At 53.6% G+C, this 24,285-nt stretch overlaps 1 protein-coding gene across 1 annotated transcript in view; it reads right to left on the reverse strand.

Annotated features, from left to right (window-relative positions):
• Window positions 1-24,285, reverse strand: part of LOC144946998 (sodium/hydrogen exchanger 9-like) — a 52,410-nt gene that overhangs the window by 4,799 nt on the left and 23,326 nt on the right. Inside the window, 13 exon segments of the mRNA XM_078876098.1 lie at window positions 81-186; window positions 795-877; window positions 1,808-1,856; window positions 3,661-3,814; window positions 4,237-4,348; window positions 5,197-5,310; window positions 6,823-6,911; window positions 7,344-7,447; window positions 8,301-8,444; window positions 9,156-9,261; window positions 9,985-10,100; window positions 17,620-17,696; window positions 20,794-20,871. Of these exon segments, the coding sequence (XP_078732224.1) occupies window positions 81-186; window positions 795-877; window positions 1,808-1,856; window positions 3,661-3,814; window positions 4,237-4,348; window positions 5,197-5,310; window positions 6,823-6,911; window positions 7,344-7,447; window positions 8,301-8,444; window positions 9,156-9,261; window positions 9,985-10,100; window positions 17,620-17,696; window positions 20,794-20,871 (1,332 nt within the window).

A 24,285-nucleotide genomic window follows, 5' to 3' on the forward strand; every position in this document is an offset into this window, starting at 1 on the left:
CCACAGCGCCGCCGCTCCAAACACGCGCACAAACGTGCACACGCGCACAATCGCACACTCGCACAATCGCACTCGCTCACCTGCATGGCCTGTGGGCTGGTGAGGAGGCGGGCGAGGGGCGCGCAGCAGCCGGGCAGGGTGGCGGTGAGCGGGGGCCCCGCGTGCGTGAGCAGCGGCTTCAGGTAGCTGAGCGGGCGCGAGCTCGTTAAGGGAGGAACGACGGATGAGCAAGCGATTTAGCGATCGATCGAGCGAGCGATTGAGAGAGCGATTGAGTGAGCGATTGAGAGAGCGATTGAGCGATTGAGAGAGCGATCGAGCGAGTGATTGATCAATCGAGCAATCGAGCGAGCGATCGAGCCTTCGAGCAATTGTGCGATCGAGCGACCGATCAATCAAGCAAACCAGCGAGCGATCGAGCAATCGATCAAGCGGTGGCACGAGCTGGTGGACTACGAGGAGCCGCGGGGCCATCACCGGCGCCGTCCACCCTCACCCAGAATCACAACATTTATTTATACTGGAGGAATCCGATGAGCTGCAAAGCTCTTTTTCACAGGTATCCAGCAAAGCCTCGCTGAGTCTCGACACCTTTTTATTTTCATGAGGAGGGGTCCTGCCAAGTTTTTTTGCAGGAGGCGGGACGATGTTGCTGCAGTCCAATTCTGAGTCATCTGCACCCAACCCAGAGAGAAATTGCACATTGCCTCCCATCCCCTTCCCCCCACCATTCACTGCCCCCGCCTCCAACCCACCGCCCCCCACCGTGAACACCGTGCGCTGCAGGAGGATACTTGTGATCGACGTTGTACCACGCACGGAAGAGCCACGCACTGTCCTCCTTGGTGGAGCGACCCCCGAGGCCCTGGGACGAGTCCTGCGCGATGCAGCAGGGTGGCACAGGGGACAATCGCAATGACTGGGGAGAGCGAGTGGTGGGGTGCGAGTGGTGGGGTGGGAGTGGTGGGTGTGAGTGGTGGGGTGGGAGTGGTGGGGTGGGAGTGGTGGGTGTGAGTGGTGGGGTGGGAGTGGTGGGGTGGGAGTGGTGGGAGTGGTGAGGTGGGAGTGGTGGGTGTGAGTGGTGGGGTGGGAGTGGTGGGGTGGGAGTGGTGGGAGTGGTGGGGGTGGGAGTGGTGGGGTGGGAGTGGTGGGTGTGAGTGGTGGGGCGTGAGTGGTGGTGCGTGAGTGGTGGTGCGTGAGTGGTGGGGTGGGGGTGGTGGGGTGGGAATGGTGGGGTGTGAGTGGTGGGGTGCGAGTGGTGGGGCGTGAGTGGTGGGGTGGGAGTGGTGGTGTGGGAGTGGTGGGGTGGGAGTGGTGGGTGTGAGAGTGGTGGGGTGGGAGTGGTGGGGTGGGAGTGGTGGGTGTGAGTGGTGGGGTGTGAGTGGTGGGGTGCGAGTGGTGGGGCGTGAGTGGTGGTGCGTGAGTGGTGGGGTGGGAGTGGTGGGGTGTGAGTGGTGGGGTGCGAGTGGTGGGGCGTGAGTGGTGGGGTGGGAATGGTGGGGTGCGAGTGGTGGGGTGCGAGTGGTGGGGTGGGAGTGGTGGGGTGCGAGTGGTGGAGCGTGAGTGGTGGTGCGTGAGTGGTGGGGTGGGAGTGGTAGGGTGTGAGTGGTGGGGTGCGAGTGGTGGGGCGTGAGTGGTGGGGTGCGAGTGGTGGGGCGTGAGTGGTGGTGCGTGAGTGGTGGGGTGGGAGTGGTGGGGTGTGAGTGGTGGGGTGCTAGTGGTGGGGTGGGAGTGGTGGGGTGCGAGTGGTGGGGCGTGAGTGGTGGTGCGTGAGTGGTGGGGTGGGAGTGGTGAGGTCCACACTCACTCTGCGTGAAGGTTCTGTGAAGGAGTCGTCGTCCGGGTCTACGCCCACACTGCAGTGAGGACACAGACAGAGATGCAAACAGAGAGACACAGACAGGGAGAGAGAGACACACACACACAGACAGGGAGAGAGAGAGACACAGACTTTATCTCTGCTAAAATCGCAGTTCCTGATGAACTGTAGAGAGAGAAAAAAGGACTCAGAGGCGCCAGTAGGAGGTACCACAGACAAGCGGGAAGGCAGCAACCACCAGGCGGTGAGCTGGCGCTACCAACAACTGCCCCAAGCTCTGCGGTCCTCTATATATGACGGTTGTTCTCGGCCAATGAATGAGTGTTTACACGTGGGAGGAAACCGGAGCGCCCGGAGAAAACCCCACACGTGCGAGGGTGAAACACGCTATCCCCATGCAGAGGGAGCAGGCGGAGTCCACATGTTGCACTGGACGGGTACGGGGGCACCTCCTCGACGTGCACAGGAACGGAGTTCCACAACATCTGCGAGCGACGATCCACCAACCACTCGCTGCCCTGCACACGGAGCTGGATTACACAGGCCATGTGCGTAGCCACTACCGCCCGGCGAAAATGATCACATCACCTGCGGAAAACCGACGTGTGTGTGTGTGTGACGTTGCACTTCTTTCGCACTCTACGCAGCCGCTCTGCTTCGCCACTAATATCCCGTGCTCAAAATAGTTTTGAGTGCGTGCCTCCCCCACCTCCCCGCCCCCGCCGTGCGCGCGGGAGAGAGGGATTTGTTTTTCTTTTTGACACTGTGGCTGCCGCCACGAGCTCGCAGGTGGTGGCCGTGGGCGTGCCGAGGAGATTATCTGGGCTCCGCACGAGGCTCTCTGCAGCCGTATCTCTCTCTCTCGTCCCCGGTGGAAATTTCCTGCCAACGGGCAAGCGAGCCGCACCGAAAGGAACAAATGAGCAACTTCAGCCCTGGTGTATTTCGTCGTCGTCATCGTCGTCATCGTCGTCATCGTTAATCGGCGTTAAATCATTATCTATCCACTGCTGGACTTGCGGGTGCGACAGTCGAGGTCTTGAGTGCTGCACACGAGGTGACGTCCACGATGGACGTGCTCTCGGGCGCGTTCTCTCTCCTTTGGCTGGCATTCCATCATCAGTCTCGACCACCGAACACCGTCCCTCCTAGCCGTGACGCGTCATGCCCAGCTTGCTTTCCCTAGCAGTCGATGCTTGCGGACGTTCCCGAATCCGCGTGCTCCGCTTCTTGTTTTCTCTGGTCTCGTCGAGGAATATAAACTGTCACGTGAACTCCGCTCATCCTCACAGCAGCGGCTCTTGACAAAGACGGTCACCGCATCGCACGGCGCTTTCAGAAACGCTTCTGCGGCCGTCTGGAACGCTCTTCCTTCCGATATTAGGAAGCCACTGGAGCTGTCTACTTTTAAATAATCTAGATTGAAAATGAATTTCTTTGGAACTGCTTCGTGTTTAGCTTGTTGGCTGGATACGTACGGTGCAAAGGAAGTTCAACATACATACACTGAAGGCAGTTGCTGCTGCTGCTGTTGCTACTGCTGATGATGATACTATCATTCAAAAGTTTTTGTATCAACTAAAAACGTACACCGTTTTCGTCGCCAATATTAAGATTTTAATTATTTTTTAAATTTATTTCATTTTATACCTACGTGACTTTACTGAAAAAACTAAAGAGTATGGATCACTGCAGTCACGAAAACTTAAGATCTAGATTGAATATTAAGATTAGCATTTTTTTTACTTCGGTTGGGCTGCTGCGTCACGATCTGGCCACATTTAACGACCGTAACAGTGAGAGCAGTGACAAGAATGGCGTTTCATCGAGCCCTCCCTCACCGTATGTTGAGCCACGTGAGCATCTGAGTGGTGCCTCCGCCGAAGAACCAGACGGTGAAGAAGACGATGAAGAGCGTGGTGGTGAGCATGGTCTGCTGGGCGGGCAGGGACGTGTTCCTGATGGCCAGAGCGAACGCGATGGCCCCACGCAGGCCTGAGGGTGGCACGTCGACAACAACAACAACAACAATGTAAACGACGACGACAACGACGAGGTAAACAACAGCAACTGCGGTAACACCGAGGCGTGTGGTACAGCCCTCCGGACGTGCGTTGTTGGGGTTGTACCACGTGTTGTTAGTATGTACATGAATGTTGTACGTATGTATGTGGAACTGCTTTTGCCCCGTACGTGGCCAACCGCGCTAATCGGAGGTTCGGCATCTTGACCTAGCCCCCGCCACCCCCCGCCCGGCTCTCCCCGCCGACTGTAAAAACTCCCTGAGACTCGACGATCACTTTCCTGGGTGGACGAGCGCGACCCTCCCACCCAGGCCCTGTCACCGCACGCACCCCGCCCACCCTCCCCGCCGCCCCCCGGTGAACGACGGAGCATGAAGCCGACCCCCGCAACACCTGAGAACATCATCATGTGCTGTAGATTCCAGCCGATGCGGTGGCGACGGCCGAGGTTCAGCAGGAAGGAGAGCGGGTATATGTTGCACGCTCGGCCGATGAAGATGCCCAGCTGTAGGGGGGCAAGAGGGAAGGGGGGAGGAGGGAGGGGTCGGTGCGGTCGAGGACGAAGAGGAGAGCGCCCTGGGTCAAGGATAAAAAACTTTGCGATCACATTCATGATCAAAGATTTAATCAACGTCCATTCGAGACCGGGGAGGGGTGGTCGTTGGCGGGGGGGGGGGGGTGGCACCGCCCCTTGTCGCAGAGGTTCGTGGTTAGAATCCGGCGGGCCGCCCTGGTTAATACTGCAGTTTGCGAGAACGAGATCATTAGTACTACGCTGTCTGCTTCACTCATATTCGAAATGAGTGTTGCGTGATGTTTCAACCTTGCCCAAATAAAAGAAAATGACACCGTAAATGAGTCAATTGGAGTTTACATGGCAATCATCAGCCCCTGCTGGCTGACAATTTTCACGGGCATCAACATTTTTTCTTCTCAGAATTTCAATTTAGACAGAATCAAACCGACTTTGTAACGCCATCATTGCTGACCAGGCTGAGATCATCAACCCATTACATCTGAGCACCTGGTTTCATGACTTTGGAAGTGTAGCAGAAACACGGATTTCAAACCCCCTAGGATGCCAGCGGCTCCGTGTCTCTAAGCCCTGAGCGCCCTGGTCACCTGTGCCACGAACGCCTTCAAACTAAACCGGAAGTGTAGCATCTGACACCATGACGTTGAAGTAGGGAAGCCCCCCCCCCACACCAAAGCACGTGGCACGAGGCGGTCGCCCCGATTCACCGTGCGACCCTACGGGACAGGGTGGGGGGCCTCTGGCTATGAAACATTTTCACGCGGCAGGAAGGAAAATAAAATAAAAACAACAACGGAACGGTGCTTGGCGGAGGATACGAAGGCGCCGGCGATGAAGATCGGGTTGAAGACGTGGTGCTGGTACGTGAACATCGCCAGGCCCATGTACGAGAAGATGAAGCTCTCCGCCAAGAAGTTGAGCAACTCGAAGAACTGCACGTGCCGGAGGAGGGGAAGGAGAAACGACGACACGCGAGCTGGGCCCCGTGAAGCGCGGACCCACGCCTCCCGACCCTTGCGCCGCGACCTTCACGCTCCATTGCTCGAGACTCCTCGCCCGCGCCCGTGGTCACATCGCCCCCCAACGCTCCGATCCTTTCACCAGCTCCCAATGCAATCCCCCCCACCCCCCACCCCCCCCCGGACCGATTTCAAGATCGCACTGGCGGTCTTCAAAACCCTCCGTGACTCGCCCTTCCCACCTCTCCCCTCTCATCTCGTTTGACGCGATGCCCCCCTCCCCCATGCCCCCCCCCTCCCCCATGCCCCCCCCCCATGCCCCCCCCCCATGCCCCCCCCCCATGCCCCCCCCCATGCCCCCCCCCCATGCCCCCCCCCCATGCCCCCCCCATGCCCCCCCCATGCCCCCCCCCATGCCCCCCCCATGCCCCCCCCATGCCCCCCCCATGCCCCCTCCCCATGTCCCCCCTCATGCCCCCTCCCCATGCCCCCCCTCATGCCCCATCCCCATGCCCCCTCCCCATGCCCCCTCCCCATGCCCCCCCTCATGCCCCCTCCCCATGTCCCCCCCCATGCCCCCCCCATGCCCCCCCCATGCCCCCCCCCATGCCCCCCCCCATGCCCCCCCCCATGCCCCCCCCCATGCCCCCCCTCGCCCCCCCCATGCCCCCCCCATGCCCCCCCCATGCCCCCCCCTCGCCCCCCCCATGCCCCCCCATGCCCCCCATGCCCCCCCTCAAGCCCCCCCCATGCCCCCCCCTCATGCCCCCTCCCCATGCCCCCCCTCATGCCCCCTCTCCATGCCCCCCCTCATGCCCCCTCCCCATGTCCCCCCTCATGCCCCCTCCCCATGCCCCCTCCCATGCCCCCTCCCCATGTCCCCCCTCATGCCCCCTCCCCCATGCCCCCCCCCATGCCCCCCCCATGCCCCCCCCCATGCCCTCCCCTCGCCCCCCCCATGCCCCCCCATGCCCCCCATGCCCCCCCTCAAGCCCCCCCCATGCCCCCCCCTCATGCCCCCTCCCCATGCCCCCTCCCATGCCCCCTCCCCCATGCCCCCCCCCATGCCCCCCCCCATGCCCCCCCCATGCCCCCCCCCATGCCCCCCCCTCGCCCCCCCCATGCCCCCCCCATGCCCCCCCCCATGCCCCCCCCATGCCCCCCCCCATGCCCCCCCCTCGCCCCCCCCATGCCCCCCCCTCGCCCCCCCCATGCCCCCCCATGCCCCCCATGCCCCCCCTCAAGCCCCCCCCATGCCCCCCCCTCATGCCCCCTCCCCATGCCCCCCCCTCATGCCCCCCCCTCATGCCCCCTCCCCATGCCCCCTCCCCATGCCCCCCCCTCATGCCCCCTCCCCATGCCCCCTCCCCATGCCCCCCCCTCATGCCCCCTCCCCATGCCCCCTCCCCATGCCCCCCCCTCATGCCCCCTCCCCATGCCCCCTCCCCATGCCCCCCCTCTCTCCCCAGTGTCCCCGTGCCGCACCTGCTTGGTCCTGAGCCGCGACTCCTCCGACAGGTTGTTGTAGGTGTAGTGCGCCTGCACGATGCCGCAGAACAGCACCGCCACGATCCCTGCACCACCGCCACCAACACCACCACCACGATCACAACGGAGACCTCTTACTAATCGGTTGCGTCGTGGGGAGGTGGGTTTACGGCACATTTAGATTGAAGCAATCTAACCCAAAAAAACACTCCATTATCTATGTATGTATGTTGACCTTCTTTCGCACCGTACGTAGCCAATCGTGGTAATCGGAGGTGCGGGGGGAAGGACAATTAAACACAAGACGCAGTTCTAAAAGAAGTGAGTTTTCAATCTCGATTTAAAAGTGCACAGCTCCACAGTGTATTCCTAATATAGGAAGCAAGAGCGTTCCAGACGGCCACAGGAGCGCTTTCGCGACCAATATTATGGCAAGTAATCTGTCGCTAAAGCTGTGCGCGTTCAAACGATGATGATGATGATTGATGTTGATCGGCGGTGCAGTGCGGGTCGCTCACCTGTCATCCCGCAGGCCTCGGCCAGCAGGAAAGTGCTCCACGACAGCAGGAAGAACAGCGCCGTCTCAAGCAGCACAAACTCCCGCAGCTTCGTGAACTTGGTGATGTGAGATGCGCGGGGGGCGGAGGGGCGATGGGGGGGTGGGGGGGCAGCGGCCGAGGTCGGAGGTCGCGCGGTTAAGGATGTTACCGCCGCCTCGTCGAGTTGCTCATGGCCTGGCGTCACTGCCGATTAACCCTTCCCCATTTGTGTACGTCGTCGGAACGGGATCGGAAGAACAACGTCTTCAGGTCGGAAGACGTATCGAAGCTCCCACAAGGCCATGCGGGAGGGCGTGTGGCACAGTTTGGCGCCAGCTGTCATAGAGTGCGGTCGTGTCGCTACAGTTCTCTGCGGTGAGTACAATGTCTTTAAAAACAACGCTAACCGCTTTTGGTCAGTATTTGAAATGTATTGCTACAGAAGGATACTGCATCTCAACTTGACCCAAAGAGTGATCAACGCAGAAGCAAGAAACAGGTTGCACATAGAAGAAGACAAGCTGATGCTGCAGGCAGTGATGAGAAGGATAATGGCACTATTTGGACACACGTGGGATGGACAACAACAGGAACATTTCAAGCATGTTGTTGTTCGGAAAAATGTAAGGAACGAGAAAGAGAGGAGGACCTGACAGGGAACAGCTTGACGACGACATGTAGCACTACTTGAGCACATTGGCACGACAAGACAAGAGAGGAAAGTGGAAAACAAATGACAAAAATGTGCAGTGGACACCTACGGGGCCATCTGCCCATGGATCGTAACGCCGAGCCGCTGGCGCGTCCCGAGATTCGGCGGCGAACGGGACCACCCACCCTGCGCCTTGCAGACTTCTCGGAGCGGCGATAGGGGCTGAACGACGAGCACCGCGCGACAACAGCGCCGCCCGCACCAAGACGTGCGCGCACGAGGATATGAGGGCGGTGAGCACGGCGGTGGAGGCCCCCATGGCGAAGGAGCCGCTGAAGACGCCCACGAAGTGGCCGACGGCGCTGAAGAAGGCCCTGGCGTCAAACGAGTGCGGGTTCCCCGACGCGGGGCTGTACAGCGCGATGGAGCTGTGTGGGGGGCGCGGGGAGCGGGGGGTGACTGGTCATCACAGCACTTCAGGTGACACCGCCAGCTGTGAGGTTGCCCGTTGAACTATCCAACTCAATAAAAGTAACCCAAAAATGTTTTCTAAATAATTTGTGGTTTCACCAGATAAGGCCGCACTCAGCTACGCAGCCCCTTTATCAGAAGCGACCTGGCCATCACGAATGAGAGATCAACGAAGTGGGCTCATCGTCACGTGGAACTTTAAATCGGCCGAATACTCTAAATGCGTGACGTTGATTCTAAACGTGGTGGGGGGGGGGACCGGAGGACCCCAGATAAAAATCCACATGACCACGGGGAGAACGTGCAAACTCCAAATATACAGCAGGCGTCAGGGTCAGTATCGAACCCACGACCTCCTGCGTACCAGGCAAGGTAATTCACATCTCGCCACTGTGTTAACTCGGCAGGGTGGCGAGTTAACGTCGAACATGAAATGATCGCGAGCGCCGGTGTGGAGAATGAATAAGCAAACGATTCACCTCCTTCCCATATGTGGCCCTCCGGTGTCCCATCGGCCTTCTGGCCTCCCAGGAGTCCACGATTCCAGCGGCATTGGTTGAACGCAAGCAAACTCTGTCCGCACCGACCTCCGTGTGCCTTGTTGGCCTCCGTATGTGGACTACACGGGGTATATTTGTCTTTGCGTGTGCGTGTGTGTGGAGGCTCACGATGCAAGCACGATGGCCACGGCATCGTTGAGGACGCTCTCTCCGAAGAGCAGCGCGTACAGATCCACGTCCACCCGCAGGTCCTGGAAGATCGCCAGGACGGTCACTGCCAGGGGCGTATGGCACACAGAGACAAAGATCAACCCACGTGGCCTTAACAGACCGCTGGTGGCAAGCGATGTTAGCGAGTGGCACCTTGTGAAGTCCGGCACGGCGTGCAAAGGGGTGGGGTGGCCGGAACGATCGCACGGTCGCCTGTGTCTACCGAGTGGCGATGTTTTACACACCGCACCGGGCACTCATTTGAGGCCGAGTCGACCTAGGGGAGGGCCCAGGACCGGTTCAGATATTCGTCACCGGTGGTGGCCGTGAGCGGAAAACGAACACGGGCCGCCGGGTTCGTAGCGCAGCGTAGCGCTAACCACTACACCACCGCTCCCCACAAGCACGCACACACGCGGTCATCCGCACCAGACTTCCAACGTTGCCGCTGTGGCGACACCACGTGGCGACCCCACGTGACGACACCAGGTGGCACCAGAGAGACACGGGGCGACACTCACCCAGAGAGAGGCACTCCCTCCCTACCGCCAGCAGCACGCTGAAGGAAGGACTTGAGAGCAGGGAGCGGGGGCCAGGGCGTTGTGTTCGGGTCAGGGTTTGGGAGAGAACGAAGGTTTGGACTTGGGTCAGGTCTTGCGTTAGGGTCATAGGGAGTGCCGGGGTTACGGTTTCGAGAGAGCGAGTTAGCGCTTGCGTTAGGCGCAGGGTGAGAGGGAATGGGGTCAGGCCCTGTGCTCAGGTCGCGGGCGATGGTTGGCGGCGCCACCTGGGTCAGTGGCGGACACGATGGCGCCGAAGAAGAGGCAGTCGTTGAAGTAGAATCCGCTGCTGCGTTGCTGCCCCATGGCGACGAGGATCTGCGTGAAGCCGTAGACGATGAGCCTGGACGAGTGACACAGAGGGGCGGCATGCGGGGGTCACAAGGGGGTCACGGAGGGGTCACACGGGGGTCATGTAGGGGTCACGTACACATCGCTTGCTCCCAGCCAGAGGAAACCCTGGTTTATTGCGAACGTTCTGACAAAATTGTCTCAAAACATCAACGAGCTGTGATTTGGGGACGGATAGAAACTGCTGTGGGGCCATATCCTGACCACCTCGTAGCCTTGTGGGGTTGGAGAGTAAAGACAAATGCTGACGTGACCCACCTACCTTGCCTTTGAAAGCACCGGGTCACTAGCATCGGGACACCACGGTGGTGAGATGTTAACTACTGTGCCTGGTATACAGGAGGTCATGGCTTCAATCCCGACCCTGACGCCTGTATATTTGAAGTTTGCATGTTCTCCCGTGGTCACGTGGATTTCTGTATATAACTGACCTTCAATTTGTTCAAATTCACTGCTCTGATAATTTATTCTCTTCTGCTTTCGGTCGCTGGGGTTGAAATAAATAGAAAATCGATCACACGTAAAAATGTCTATTTTACCATAATGAAGAACCTTAAATGAGACTAACCTTTTGTCTCAAGTGCTGAAGAAATAAATAAAGACACCAAATGCACTTTGTTGCTGCGTAGAATTACTTATTAGATTTACTTTCAATAAAGAAACGTGAAACTTAAAGCGAATTTGCGTAAGAATTTTTTTATTTCCGCTCGACCTTCTGCGTGAGTGTAAAAATCCACCCGCTCATGAATATTAATTAGGGGGGAGGTGCGGCATGTGGAGTGACGTCACGCGCGGTACACACAAACAAGACATTCTTGGCTCATTATAGTAGTAATGTGTGAAGTGGACAATGGCCGTTCTTCATAGCATATACATAATATTGCATGGAGAGGCCATAAAGAGAGTAAGAGATGGAGTCTACATTTTACCCAAATGTGTTTTTTATGCTTCCTAAATTTTTTTTTTATCGGCATATGAATAGTTACAAGAATAGTAGCTATCGAGTAACAGACAAACCCTCCAACAATCACAAATGCCTTCCTTAAACAAACTAATTTGTATTCACAGTTATATTATAAAATAAGATGCCACGTCAATGAAAGAGCAAACGTTGTCTTTATTTCTTAAACTTTTATCTAAAGAAGAAATGCAATTTTTTTTTTACCGGTGCCTGCCACCGCCTGCTATGACGCATGGCTCAGAAGCGCGACGGTCACTCGCGTCGAATCCGGAACGAAAATTGAAAAGCGTGCAACGGAGAGGCAGGGAGAAACGCATTCTACGAATTACAGACAGAGTTGGCAGAAAGATGAACACATGGGATGAGAGAAGACGCACACACGCACAGGCAAGTGACATCACCCCCCGACTAATTAAGGAAAGAAAGCGGGGCGTGGGAAGAGACGCGTCATTGCTCGAAAGGGCGATGGACGACATCCAACAAAAAAAACACGAATGGAGCGACAGCCAAGGATGGGTAATGCGTCTCAAAGAGGACATCCGCCGGGGAGATGGAGCGATGAAACCGGTTCCGGGTACAGGTGCTGGGTGCACGATCTCATTGCAGGATCGCGAGAGGTGACGCGAGCTTGGGGGAGGCTTCCGTCCAGCAGTGGATTGACCACGGCTGATGATGATGCTGCTGATGATAATGATGACGAATCTACGGACGTATGTGGAATTTTACACGGCACTGCTTTGTGCATCGGACGGGGCCCCATCGTTTACATGGAGCGCTCTTGCCGATAACTTCCGGTCATGGCATCTGACTATTGACCGTTGCGACGCCTTACTTTCAAGAGCCCTAAATTGATCTCCCGAGTAGCCTGCGGCCCGTCCAAAACGCACCCGCCAGGGCCTTCAATCGCACCGTCTCTCACGCCGGTGCTCGCGGTCTCCCTGCGTCGACTCCCGGTTCAAACCCCCGCCGAGTTCAAGATTCTCCTACCGGTGCTCTAGGCTCGAAACGGGCTCGCTCGTCAACCACACGTCCACGAGCTGATCCGGCCACGCACTCCCTCCACCGAGATTCGCTGAGATGCATCCACCCGCCGCGCGCTACCCGGCTCCGACCCCGGGGTGCCCACCAGACTTTTGTCCGCACGACGCCTCGGCTCTGGAATTCCCTGCCCTATGAGGTCAGGGACTTGCAGTCCATTGGAGACCTCTAAGTCGCCGCCGAAGACCCCACCAGCTGCTTACAACGTCCATCACTCTCTCTCTCTCTCTGGCTCTTCATGTCGCCTCGTTCGTCTTCCTCTCCCCGGTCACGTCTCACTTGCTGTCCTCCTTTACACGCATGGCGCTCTGCGGTCCATTGCTCAAGGGCGCCGTATCCATCTAAATTATGATTTAACAAAGCCTGACTTTCGATTTAAAGCTTTCGTGACTGCAGGGATTCATCTTATTGGTTCTTTCGGTAAAGTCACGTAGAAGGGAAATAATAAAATAATAAAAATAAAACGTAATTAAATAATTTTAGAAGGGAAATAATACAATAATTAATAATAGAAGGGGAATATTAAAATAATAAAAATAAAACATAATAAAATAATTTTATTATAATAATTATTTCCCTTCTACGTGACTTTACCGAAAGAACCAAGAAGAAGCCTGACTCTGCTGATGAGACCTGGAAGGTTGAAACCGGTGCAGGGTTTGCGCGCTTACACAAATGCCGCTTGATGATATCGGTCTCGAAATCCAATCGGATGACGATGGACTCATGGGACGCAGCAGCAGCAGCAGGGAGATCTGCCCATGTTTGCTTTCAGACCTAAGTGGCGGCGGCGGTGGCGGCCGCGTGCCCGACGCCGCGATCGCCCAAGCATTTCACGCGCGCTCCATCGCCGCGCGTCAATAATTTGAAGGGTAAAACGCGTCAAAGATCAATCCGTGGCAATTTCCCGAAAGTGATGTGGGGGGGGGGGAGGCTCCGTTTTGATGGATTCAATCGTTATAACCTCGTCGAACATTTCAAGAGTATTCTTGGAACCGAGCGATTCCTAAAAGCTGGGCGACTGGCTCCTCCTGCCAACGGGTTTCTGCGTATTGTCGCCTTGCACGGCGTTGCTGCGTTGTTTCACTTCGCGGCCGCACCTCGAACGGGCGGCGCTGTTTTGCTCACGCAAAATGGGAGCCAAGAAAATAAAGAATCTGCTTCCCATCATATACAACAGCGACGGAGAACGCACGCGAAAAAATAATCAAGAAATTGTGAAACGCGACCACGGGAAAAAAATGTTTTTTTGGCCGTGGCTATTTTTGGGCGCGCTTTGTCGCTTGCTTATGCTTTGTACGTACGTACGGACTTCTTTCGCGCCGTACGTAGCCAATCGTGCTAGTCGGAGACACTAAATCCACTTCCAGTGTCATGGGGCAATGGCACAGTGGTCAGCCGCGCTGCACTACGAACCAGGCGACCTGAGTTCGATATGCGGCCACGGCTGACGTCACCCCTTTTCTACACTGCACTAACCCGCACTGACCAGCGTGGGGAAGTAAGGTCATACAACCTCCGTGACTGACGCGGCGTAGGGGAGGCCTTCATCCAGCAGTGGATTGACAAGGTGCTGTAAACTGTCGTGTTTCCTACATTCAAGATTATTCAACGTCTGCAATATTAGTCGATACAATGTCATTTTCTTGGTTCTTTCGGTAAAGTCATGAGGAATGGAAATGTCTTATCGACAGACCTGTTCTTCACCTGAGGACGGCTGCTTGTGTTGTGGCCGAAACGTCGTGAGAATTATTTTATTATGTTTTATTTTTATTATTTTATTATTTCCATTCTACGTGACTTTACCGAAAGAACCAAGAAGATGAATCCCTGCAGTCACGAAAGCTTTAAATCGAAATTCAATGTCATTGTCGGTGGTTGTTGCATTCATGAAAAAGACGTGGGTGTAAATCCAGGGACTTGGTGGCTGGGTTGATGGATCGTGGAGGGATGGAGCCATGGTGTGATAATGTAGGCTCGAAGTAGTCTAGAATAGGCATTAAGGTCGCTCATCCAAGCACTATCCAGGCATAAAACCTGCTTAGCTTCGGAGATCTGGCTATATCGGAAACAGATATCACTCGCCACTGATGTTCGCCGTTGCTGGGAGTCGAACCGAGGTTGCCGAGTTTACGGCACGGCGTGCTTACCATTGCATCACCGGTGAAAGAGGCACTGAAATGAAAGTGAAGATGGGCGTTGCTGTTCCTGCACAGGGTGAACACGCCAATGGTCCTCAGGCCCTCTCCATCTCCTCTTTCGCTTCCCTTTTCGTGAAGGAGCCGCTACCACAGTGGCGACGTAAAAAAAAAACGCCCTTGGGGGTGGGGAGCCAACGTGGGCGAGCGCACACGAGCGACGGAAAAATTCTCCGAAAGTAGTAACGACGACGTGGCGAGCGACGCCTCGGGCAAGTTCATGTGCGTGGGTGGCACGAGCTCTTCCGTTTGGAACAAAATTTCCGGCAGCAGTGTTCAATAAAAAATAAATATTAAATCATCAAAGTCCCACTTGCGCTGTCGGGCTGCTGAATGGCACTCGGCATCGTGTCGACGGCTGCGAGCCAGCGGTGGAAATTCCACGTTCCTACTGCGAGGTCAAGTTCGTAAATTATTAGATGTATTATCATTCGTAGCGTGCCTCCTACGCAACACACACCTTGAGTCTCTCCGTGGGACAAACCGCTGCTGTCATTCCCACAAAGCGGTACTTTGCTTTATCGACCTTTTGGGTAGTGTTGTTAAAATGGAAGATAACTTAGAGCAGTGAAGGAAACGTTCTCCAGTATTTAACTGAGAATTATCGAAGGCAGCTGCCATGGTGGTTTAATGGGTAGCGCACTGGACTTGCAATCCAGAGATAGCCAGCCCGATTCCACCTCTTGGCGCGGCGTTGGAAACAAAAACGAGTCTACAGGCAGGTCACGAGTGGTGGGGTAAAGCTTGGGAATGGCGACCCCTTCCTAAATAAGGCTCCACTGGGAACAAATACCAGTTTCCTGGCCTTCAGAAGCGGTAATCATCCCTGTAGGACAGGGGGGTCGCCAACCAATATAAAAGAGGAGACTTTTTTTTTGGAATTCGGTAAAAAAAAATTAAACCTCGATATCTCAAGCGCCACAATGCACGTGGCGCATCACGGGACGCTGGCGGTTCCTTCATAAAGAAACATCGCGAAGCAGCCCTCAAAGAGGCGCTCCGCAGGCCCGGAGCCGCGGGTTGCCGACCCCCTGCCGTGGGGGGGGGGGGGGGATGGTGGTTTGGGTTTGAACCCCGAGCAGGGAAGTGAACTCTGTCTCTCTCAAGAGCGAGGGGTTTGATGCGGAACATTCGGTCTCCTTCGTGTGTCTCCACGTCCAGGGGTCTCACTGCATGAAGGAGAGCTCGATGTTTATTATTTATTTACACGTTTAAAGATGAACAGCTTTTACTTGCCCCGAAAACAGCGATACGGTTTTGGGATTAGAAAAAAATGCACATTTAAGCTGATTGCAGCACCGCGACAGTTGAGTCAATCTCCTTGTGTGTGTGCGGTCATTTAGTGGCGTTAACGAAAGCGCCGCATATTTACGCCTCCATTTTCAAAATCCGTTCGATAACCTCCGAGACAGAGCGCCGTTCACTTCGTGGACTCAAAAAGCCACGCGGCCACGCGGAGAGAGACGCGCAAACTCCAAATGTACAACAGGCGTCACGGTCGGGGTTGAACCCACGAGCTCCTGCATACTAGGCGGGGTCGTTAACATCTCACCACCGTGGCGCCTAAAGCCATCGACCGAAAATAGAAAAAAATGCTTTTGCTTCAGTAAACTTCTAAACGTTTCTTCCGGCGGTATTGGGTCGTCGAGACGCAACTGAAGCGAGCGGGGGTGGTGCGGAAGTTTGAGCGCGCGGGGAATCGCCCCGCAACTCCGGGCCACGCGACGACTTTTCAGCCTTCCGCACCGCGGCTGCCTCGCCACCGCGGCACCCGACACGGCTGATGTATAATTGATTCCAAGCCCACCGCGTGTCACCTTTCCAAATCACCGCCCCACGCCACACAGTCTCTAGGCATCCAGCAGATCGGTCACGTCACTCGCAGGGATTCGGTGAGGCGCGAGCGGTGGTACAGCGAGCAGCGTTCGTGAGGCCGGCGACCCGAGTCCCATCCATGGTTCACGTCAGCGGCGAGTGATAGCTTGGGGCCGCCACGGTGGCAAGATGTTTACTCCCTCGCCTGGTATGCAGGAGGTAGTATGTATGTATTTTGAACTTTTTTCGCACCATACGTGGCCAACCGCGCTAATCGGAGGTGTGGGGAAGGACAACAATATGTAGTGGGTTCGATCCCGACCCTGACGCCTGCTGCTGTATATTTGGAGTTTGTATGTCTCTCTCTCTCCCCGTGGTCGCGTGGATTTTTCTCCGGCTCCTCCGGGTTTTTTCCTCCACATTTATAATCAACACGCGCTTCGAGAATGTGGCTTCTTTAAATGTTCACACAATCAGCCACTTCGTTGAGCTGGCATTCGTGGCCAGGTCGATTCTGGTAAAATAAAAAAAAATCTCTTAATAGTTTATATCCGAACTTTTGTGGATAAGCAATGGGAAACAAGTGTGGGGGAGGGGGGAGTGGTGGTGCAGCGGTTAGTACACTCTGTTGTGAACCCGAGTTTGATTAGCGTCCAGCTAATCCGCCATGACAGGCGTGGTGAAGTATGGTCAAACAACCACCCCCCCGCTACCCCCTCCCTGGCACAGTGTGAGGAAAGCCTTCATCCAGCAGTGGATTGACAAAGGGCTTCATATGGATTGAGCCTCAGCGTAATAGCACTGGAGCAGTGTGGAGCACGAATGTTTTCTGCAACAGGGAGATCCATTTATAGATACCCCGCTGATTTATAACTTCTCGACAGCTGATTAAGAGGGAGAGTGTTCAACGATTTTAGGAGTGCACTGAAATTGGTGAGAGATGCGCGGATTCTTTGAAGTAAAATGAGTTCTTCTCCATCATGTCTCCCTATTATACCAGTGGGCTGTCTATATATGGATTTTTGTTTGTTATCTTGTGTGTTTCTAACTGCCTGCTTTAAAAATAAAATTAAAATAACCCATTCCACCCAAACATTGTTGTTGTTGTTAAATGTATCCGTCTCTAAAAGTGGAATTCGCCAAAAAAAGGGCCAAAACCCAAAGCATTCAAAAAATAATCAATTTTTCAACGGTGAAGTCACGCACGTGTTCACAAAATAAAAAAGGAATTGAACATAAAGAGCAGTTTTGTGAGCTGTGATTGTGGCTGAACGTACAAATTCCTTGCGAGTGACGCGGCAAGGCTTGTTATTGGACAACAAAGGGCCCTCTGAGTGAGAATGGTCCAGACAAGCGGTCACTCTACCACTGTGAGCGATGCAGGGAGGATGGGAGAGGAAGAAGAGGGGGGGGGGGGCGGCTGTCGTCGGGGTCAAGGGTCAGAGTCTGCAGTGGGGGGAGGAAGGGGTGGAGGTGGAGGGTGGGGGGAAATCTCTTACCCAATGATGATGCAGGATATCGCGGTGCCCAGGAATGCATATGTCAGGATTGAACCCAGGTTCCGGAAAAAGTGCCGCTGCAAAGAGAAAGACAACCGTGATGATGAGGATTGTTATATATCAATCATCGTCATTATTATTACTCCGCTTGTTAACCCAAAACAGCCTCACTGAGTCTCAACTCTATCATCGAAATGGTCTTGCTAATTTTTCACAGTGGGGGGGGGAAGGCAATGTTACTTGTGTGTTATCCCAATTGAGTCGTTTGCAAGAAATTTTTTTCTAATTTACCATATTCGAACGATGACGATGGTGGCACATGATGGCCTCCTCATTTCGAATGACGTGACACGGTATCACCTGACGTTCACTGAGCGAAGCGGACGGCGCGTTGCATTATTATTAGTGTTACTATCATCATCATTACTACTGCGGTCGACACTCGCGGCGAGCGATAACCAGGGCGGCCTGCCGGCTTTGAACCGCAAACCTCCACGGCAAGCGGCGAACGCGCTGCTGGGGACACGTTGCTGACTCGGCAGCGGGAACAAGTCCAACCCCATCCAGCCCCCCCCCCCCCACGGCACGCCACGAGGCTGGCTCCGAGACAACTTTACGACAAAAGTAGTCAGTCAAATTTCGATTTAAAGCTTTCGTGACTGCAGGGATTCATCTTCTTGGTTCTTTCGGTAAAGTCACGTAGAAGGGAAATAATACAATAATAATAAAACATAATAAAATAATTCTCACGACGTTTCGGCCACAACGCAAGCAGCCGTCCTCAGGTGAAGAACAGGTCTGTCTTTCCGAAGAACAGGTCTGTCTTTCCGAAGAACAGGTCTGTCTTTCCGACAGACCTGTTCTTCACCTGAGGACGGCTGCTTGCGTTGTGACCGAAACGTCGTGAGAATTATTTTATTATGTCTTATTATTTTTTTTATTTCTAGTCAGCCAAAGTCAAACTCGCTTACTCTCTCCGTTGATATAAGCTGTTGGCGCATAGCGGATATCTATCCCAACACTATCCAGGCTCAATCCCACTTAGCTTCCGAGATCGGACAACATCGAGCAGTATCCTGAGAGGTTCAGTCAGAAGCAACCGTTTTGAACGCGTACACCCACAAACAGCTTTTGCTTTTTGTTATATGCACTCAGATGCTGTGTTTTTCATCTTCCGTTGGATGTCGAATATAGATCGTTTCCGTATAACGTTGAATTCCTCGACTCGCGAATCCGTTTTTGCCGCACAGCGGATGCCTCGGTTCACAATCGTCTCCATCTTTTGCTTTCAGCGTTCCGACTGTCCCCGGCGCTCGCTGTCCTCACATGATATCGTGGCCCGTGTTTGTTCTGTCACTGAAGCCCCACACGCTTCTGTAAATCCCTGCTGGCCCTTTCTTTGTAAGAACTGCCAGCTCGCCTGCGCATCTATTTGCTCTCAGAACCATTGATGGCTGGATGCGCCCAAGCAGATGGGACCTCATCGCCACCGCCGCCGCCGCCTCCGCGTTCTCTTGCCTAACACGACCAAACTTAAAAGTGAAAACGCGTCGATGCATTGGCTGTGTCCGTCTTTGTCGGTCTCCGATCGCGGGATTCCCAATAACGCTCATGAAAGACGACCCAATACGAGTGACATTTTAGTACGAAGCTGCGTTGTTGCTGTTGTTGTTGTTGTTATTGGGGACTTACCCTCGGAAAAACTGGCCGAATTGATCCAAGCGGTTATCCGAAACCTGGCCATAAAAACCCCACTGCTCACAAAAGCAAGCCTCTTTGGCCAAGGCGATGACGTCAACCGCCGCACGCGCTGCGCCGCTCTCTATAGCCCAGTGTGGCACAACCTCTGTGCATGGTGGCCACCCATCCAATCGCTGTCCAGGCTCAAGCCCCTGCCGAGCTCGCGAGAGACATGTGACGATACCGGGCCGATGACACGGCTCAGCGGTAGCGCGTTCGCCGCTTGTTCCAGAGGCTTCGCGGTTTGAACCCCGGTTAATTCCGCGGTTGTATAATTAACCGTGGCATAAATCTTGCACCGTCTGCTTCACAGTGGATGTTAAAGATCCGCCTGACGTCATTGGCAATAACGGGCTATTGTCTACCGGCGTGACGGTCCAAATTCACCAAATATTAAAAATGAAACACCGCAAATCACTTAGTTGCATTTACACAAGGCAATTATCGGCCGCTACTGTGAACCTAGTACAGATAATGTTGCGCTCCCGCAAGGCTAAGTATGGCACGAATTTCGATGTAAAGCTTTCGTAATTATAAAAATAAAACAAAATCTGCATTTCCCATAAATATGCTAAATTCCTCTTGATATGCAAATTATTTTGTCAAGGCGCTCTTCCCCCTCCAACCCAGCTTAAATATACGCTCCAAGCCTGGGGTGTTTCATTCAGACGCTGTCTTTCCGACAGACCTGTTCTTCACCTGAGGACGGCTGCTTGCGTTGTGGCCGAAACGTCGTGAGAATTATTTTATTATGTTTTATTTTCATTATTTTATTATTTCCCTTCTATGGCACGAATGTAAAACTGTACTAATTTACAAATGACCAGAATTACAATTCCGAGTGAGACGGAGCTGCTGTTTGTTTTTCTGAAATCCGGCACCTTGCACAGAGCATTTCACACCAGGCCTAACCTGCCTCACCAGTGCCACTCGAACCAGGCTCATATTTCACTAAGTTTGCACAATAATAGGGCTACATTTCCAATTAAATTAATTCCCAATGCGCCCGCTCATTCTTACGATGACAATGATGATTATAACGATGGCAATTACGATATTTGCTTCCCACAGGTAGACTTTGCGGTAGTGAGCTTTTGTGACTGCGGTGTAATGATGAGTCCCAATAAGGATTCAACCGATGTACAGTCGTCTCTCTCCGCATCACTGCTGCTGCTGTTGCTGCTGTCATTCGACCACATGCGCTCACATTTATTTTGCCGGTGACACAAGACAAGAGGACCACAACGAAGTCAGTGTGGAACGTTGGGCCAACGGTGCCCCCAACATTGGCATGTTTCACTGGGAATGCATTTCTTCAGGAGCTGTTAATGGCTTTCGAATAATTTGTACAGGGCAGCATGGTTGCTTTTGTTGTTGTTGTTGTACAGGTTTTCTGTGTATTGCAGGAAAAGAGCGGAGGTTAATGTGACGTACCCTCTTGAGGCTGTACCCGGCGTAGAAGATTACTGGAGGGAGCAATACGTTGAAAAATACTTCTGGGTCAAAGGTCGCCTGAAACGAGAATTAAAAAGACAAGGGCATGAGGGATTATTCATCATCATCAGCATCAATGATGATCGTTCCACTGCTGGATGAAGTCCTTTGCAAGCCAATGCAAAAGGCTTAATGCATCGTTCATCATCTGACATGATCAATCCATTGATGGACGAAATCCTCCCAAAGCTGTCTCAAACAGGCTGTAAATCATTGTAGTTATTAATCACGAACGCAATGTTGGCTACACTGAGATTTCATTAATGATTAAAATAGTGATCTACCGACTTTTGTCAATCCATTGCTGGATTAAGGCCTCTCAAAACTGTGTCTGGCATGGAGATTGTTCAACTATACTTCACCACGCTGGTGGCTGCAAGTTGTTACAAAATGAGCAGTGTCCAGGAACCGGTTCAGAAATCTCTTGCCACTGATGTGAACCATAACAGGGAATAGAACTCGGGTCGCCAGGTTGATAGTGTAGCAGGAGATAACCACGACACCACCCCTCCAAACATCACAAATCATGTTCGTATGCCCGATTCAACACAAGGAATGTACTGTGTTTTTTCGGTAAAGCCACGTAGGTAAAATATAAAATAAATGAAAACGTAGCGAAAGCACAAGCGCTTAAGTGTGTCGCACACTTAAGCGCTTGTGTGTTCGCTACGTTGTCCCCACCTAAAGAAGGACGCTTGTGTTGCGCCCGAAACGTCGTGACTTAATTTAGTTGTTTTCATTTATTTTATTTTTTACCTACGTGACTTTACCGAACAAAAAACAAAGAGTATGAATCTCTAGCAGTCACGAAAGCTTCAAATCTAGAACAGGGATTGTATTTTAATGGGCGTTGAACCTTTACAGTGGTTACATATTATGGCAATGCTGCAAATTGAATCATCCTTTAGCCACCTAACCAAACGCATAGAACCCACACAACTTTGTCCGTCTTGTAAAATTAATCATTCGACAGGCACGAGCCAGTCGTATCGCGACGTCACAATGACAATAAACCACTCCGGTCCATCCAAGTCAACGTTGCAGTGTGATCTTGCCCTAAAAGAGGGGTGGGAGGGGGGGCATGAAGACTTGAAGGAGGAGGAGGGGGGGCACATGACACAAAGTTAATCTTTAAACAAATGTTAAGTGCTCCGAGTATTGACACGATGCGATTTTGTGTCTGTCGTGAATTCTGCTATAGCTCTTGTTTGCGTGCGCGCACACACGCGCGTACGCACGTGCGCGTGCAGGACTTCTTTTACACCGTACGTAGCCCATCGTGCTCATCCGAGGAGCGGTTTTTGACGGCCGACGCTTGAATTGCGGCTGATGTTATTGGCTACGGTACCCGATGTCGTCGTGGAGAATTTAAGTAGCAAAGTGAAGAAGCTGGCAATCTGCCTTACACTCCCACCCCTGCGTTACCATCTGTCCGTCCACATTTTTAGCCTTCATGTGGAAAGAAGACGATGGCATGGGGGCCTAAATCTTCATTTGTATATTGTTTTATTTTAAATAACTCAACACGTTTGTCAATAAACACCGCGGCCTTAAAAGGCAAAAATATATATTGTGCCGTGCGTCAAACGTTTTGTGCAATTGTCTTGCTTCATAGCACCTACGTAAAACAATTGTCTTAATAATAATAATAATCTTTAATTGGGCAGGAAAGCCTGTGCTTTAAGTATCTGCTTCAAGGGGTGTCCTGGTACATTGTGATGTACCAGGCAGGGAAGAACAATCTTGTCCCATGCCCCGGACAAAGGAATTTCAGGGCTGCTCCTTTAACTAATTTCTGTTTGCGGGTGACACCACGCACACACACCAATACCAACACCCCGCCATTCGCCATCAAGTGACGGTGATTTCACAACGGCGCCTGTGCCAGGCCAGGTGCACTTTGAGGCCACGTGAAGTGTCGAAGGCTCGCTGACAGGAGGTCCCGGGACAAACCCAGATGCCATGGGTTGACCGACTGAGATGACTGGTAGATGCACCAGCTGTACACCCTACTGTGCCAACTTGCTGCACTTTATCCACCCGGCGCTCTGCACGTTGTTGTGAGCGTCGCTCCTCTGCCCTCCGTTGTTGTTGGAGGGCGACTGCCTCCAACTGCCCAGGACAAAGACCCCCCGTGTAGCCTTAACAGACTGTAGAGGCAAGTGCTGTTAGCGAGCACCTATAAAGGCTGGCACGGCACACGAGGGGGTGGGTGGCCAACACCACGCCCGGCAGCCTTTGTCTCCCCAGTGGCGATGTTTACACATCGCACCAGGAACTCATTTGAGGCTGATTCGACCTAGGGGAGGCCCAGGACCGGCTCAGATAATCGTCACCGCCGGTGTTGGCCGTGAGCGGGAATCGAACCCGGGTCGCCGGGTTCGTAGCGCAGCGCATCGCTAACCACTACATCCACCGCTCCCCACTATAAGTGCACACACAGACACACACACAGACAGACAAACAGACACACACACACACAGACACACACACAGACGCACACGCACACAGACAGACACACACATACACACACACAGACACACACACAGACACACACACAGACGCACACACACAGACACACACACAGACATATACACAGACACACACACACAGACAGACAAACAGACACACACACAGACACACACAGACGCACACAGACACACACACAGATACACACACAGACGCACACACACAGATACACACACACATACACAGACACACAGACACACACACAGACACACTGCACACGAGAGCGCCAGGCACGACGAGTTTGCGTGTTCTTGCGCAACGGATATCCGATAGAAAACCTCAATTCCTGTGCCAGGGCACAGAAGCTTAGCATGTTGTGCAAGTGGGGGGGGGGGATTTCAGGAACACAACACCGTAGATATTTTATTCTTTGACGGGTGTTAAGCTATTTCTTTACGATGTGTCTGGATGTGCGTGCAATACACGCATGCAGAGGAGGGGGGTCATGGTAACGATGGGTGGGTGGTCATGACAACGGCAACTTGAAGCATTGTGTGCGCCGGTGCCTGCTATATTGAGGACGACATTGGCACCCAAAATAAAGATTGAACCAAATACAACGGCCGCATTTGTAGATAAAGTACAGTACTTAATCTTGATGTGAAGCTTTCGTGACTGCAGGTATCCATGCTCTTTGGTTCTTTCGGTAAAGTCACGTGGGTATAAAATACAATAAAATAAATCACGACGTTTCGGGCGCAACACAAGCGTCCATCATCAGGTGGGAAAGCGTGGCCTGCCCCATCCCGCGATCCCGCTTGATAATTAATTGGGAGCGAACTGGGCACACGTCCTTGTCAATCCACTGCTGGATGAAGGCCTCGGGTGTTGTTTGACCATACTTCACGACACGCCTCCCGTCCCTTGGGAGTGTTCCATCTCAGGAGGCGTGCGGGACTTTTC

Source organism: Lampetra fluviatilis, chromosome 43, assembly GCF_964198595.1.
Source record: "Lampetra fluviatilis chromosome 43, kcLamFluv1.1, whole genome shotgun sequence".
NCBI lineage: Eukaryota > Metazoa > Chordata > Hyperoartia > Petromyzontiformes > Petromyzontidae > Lampetra > Lampetra fluviatilis.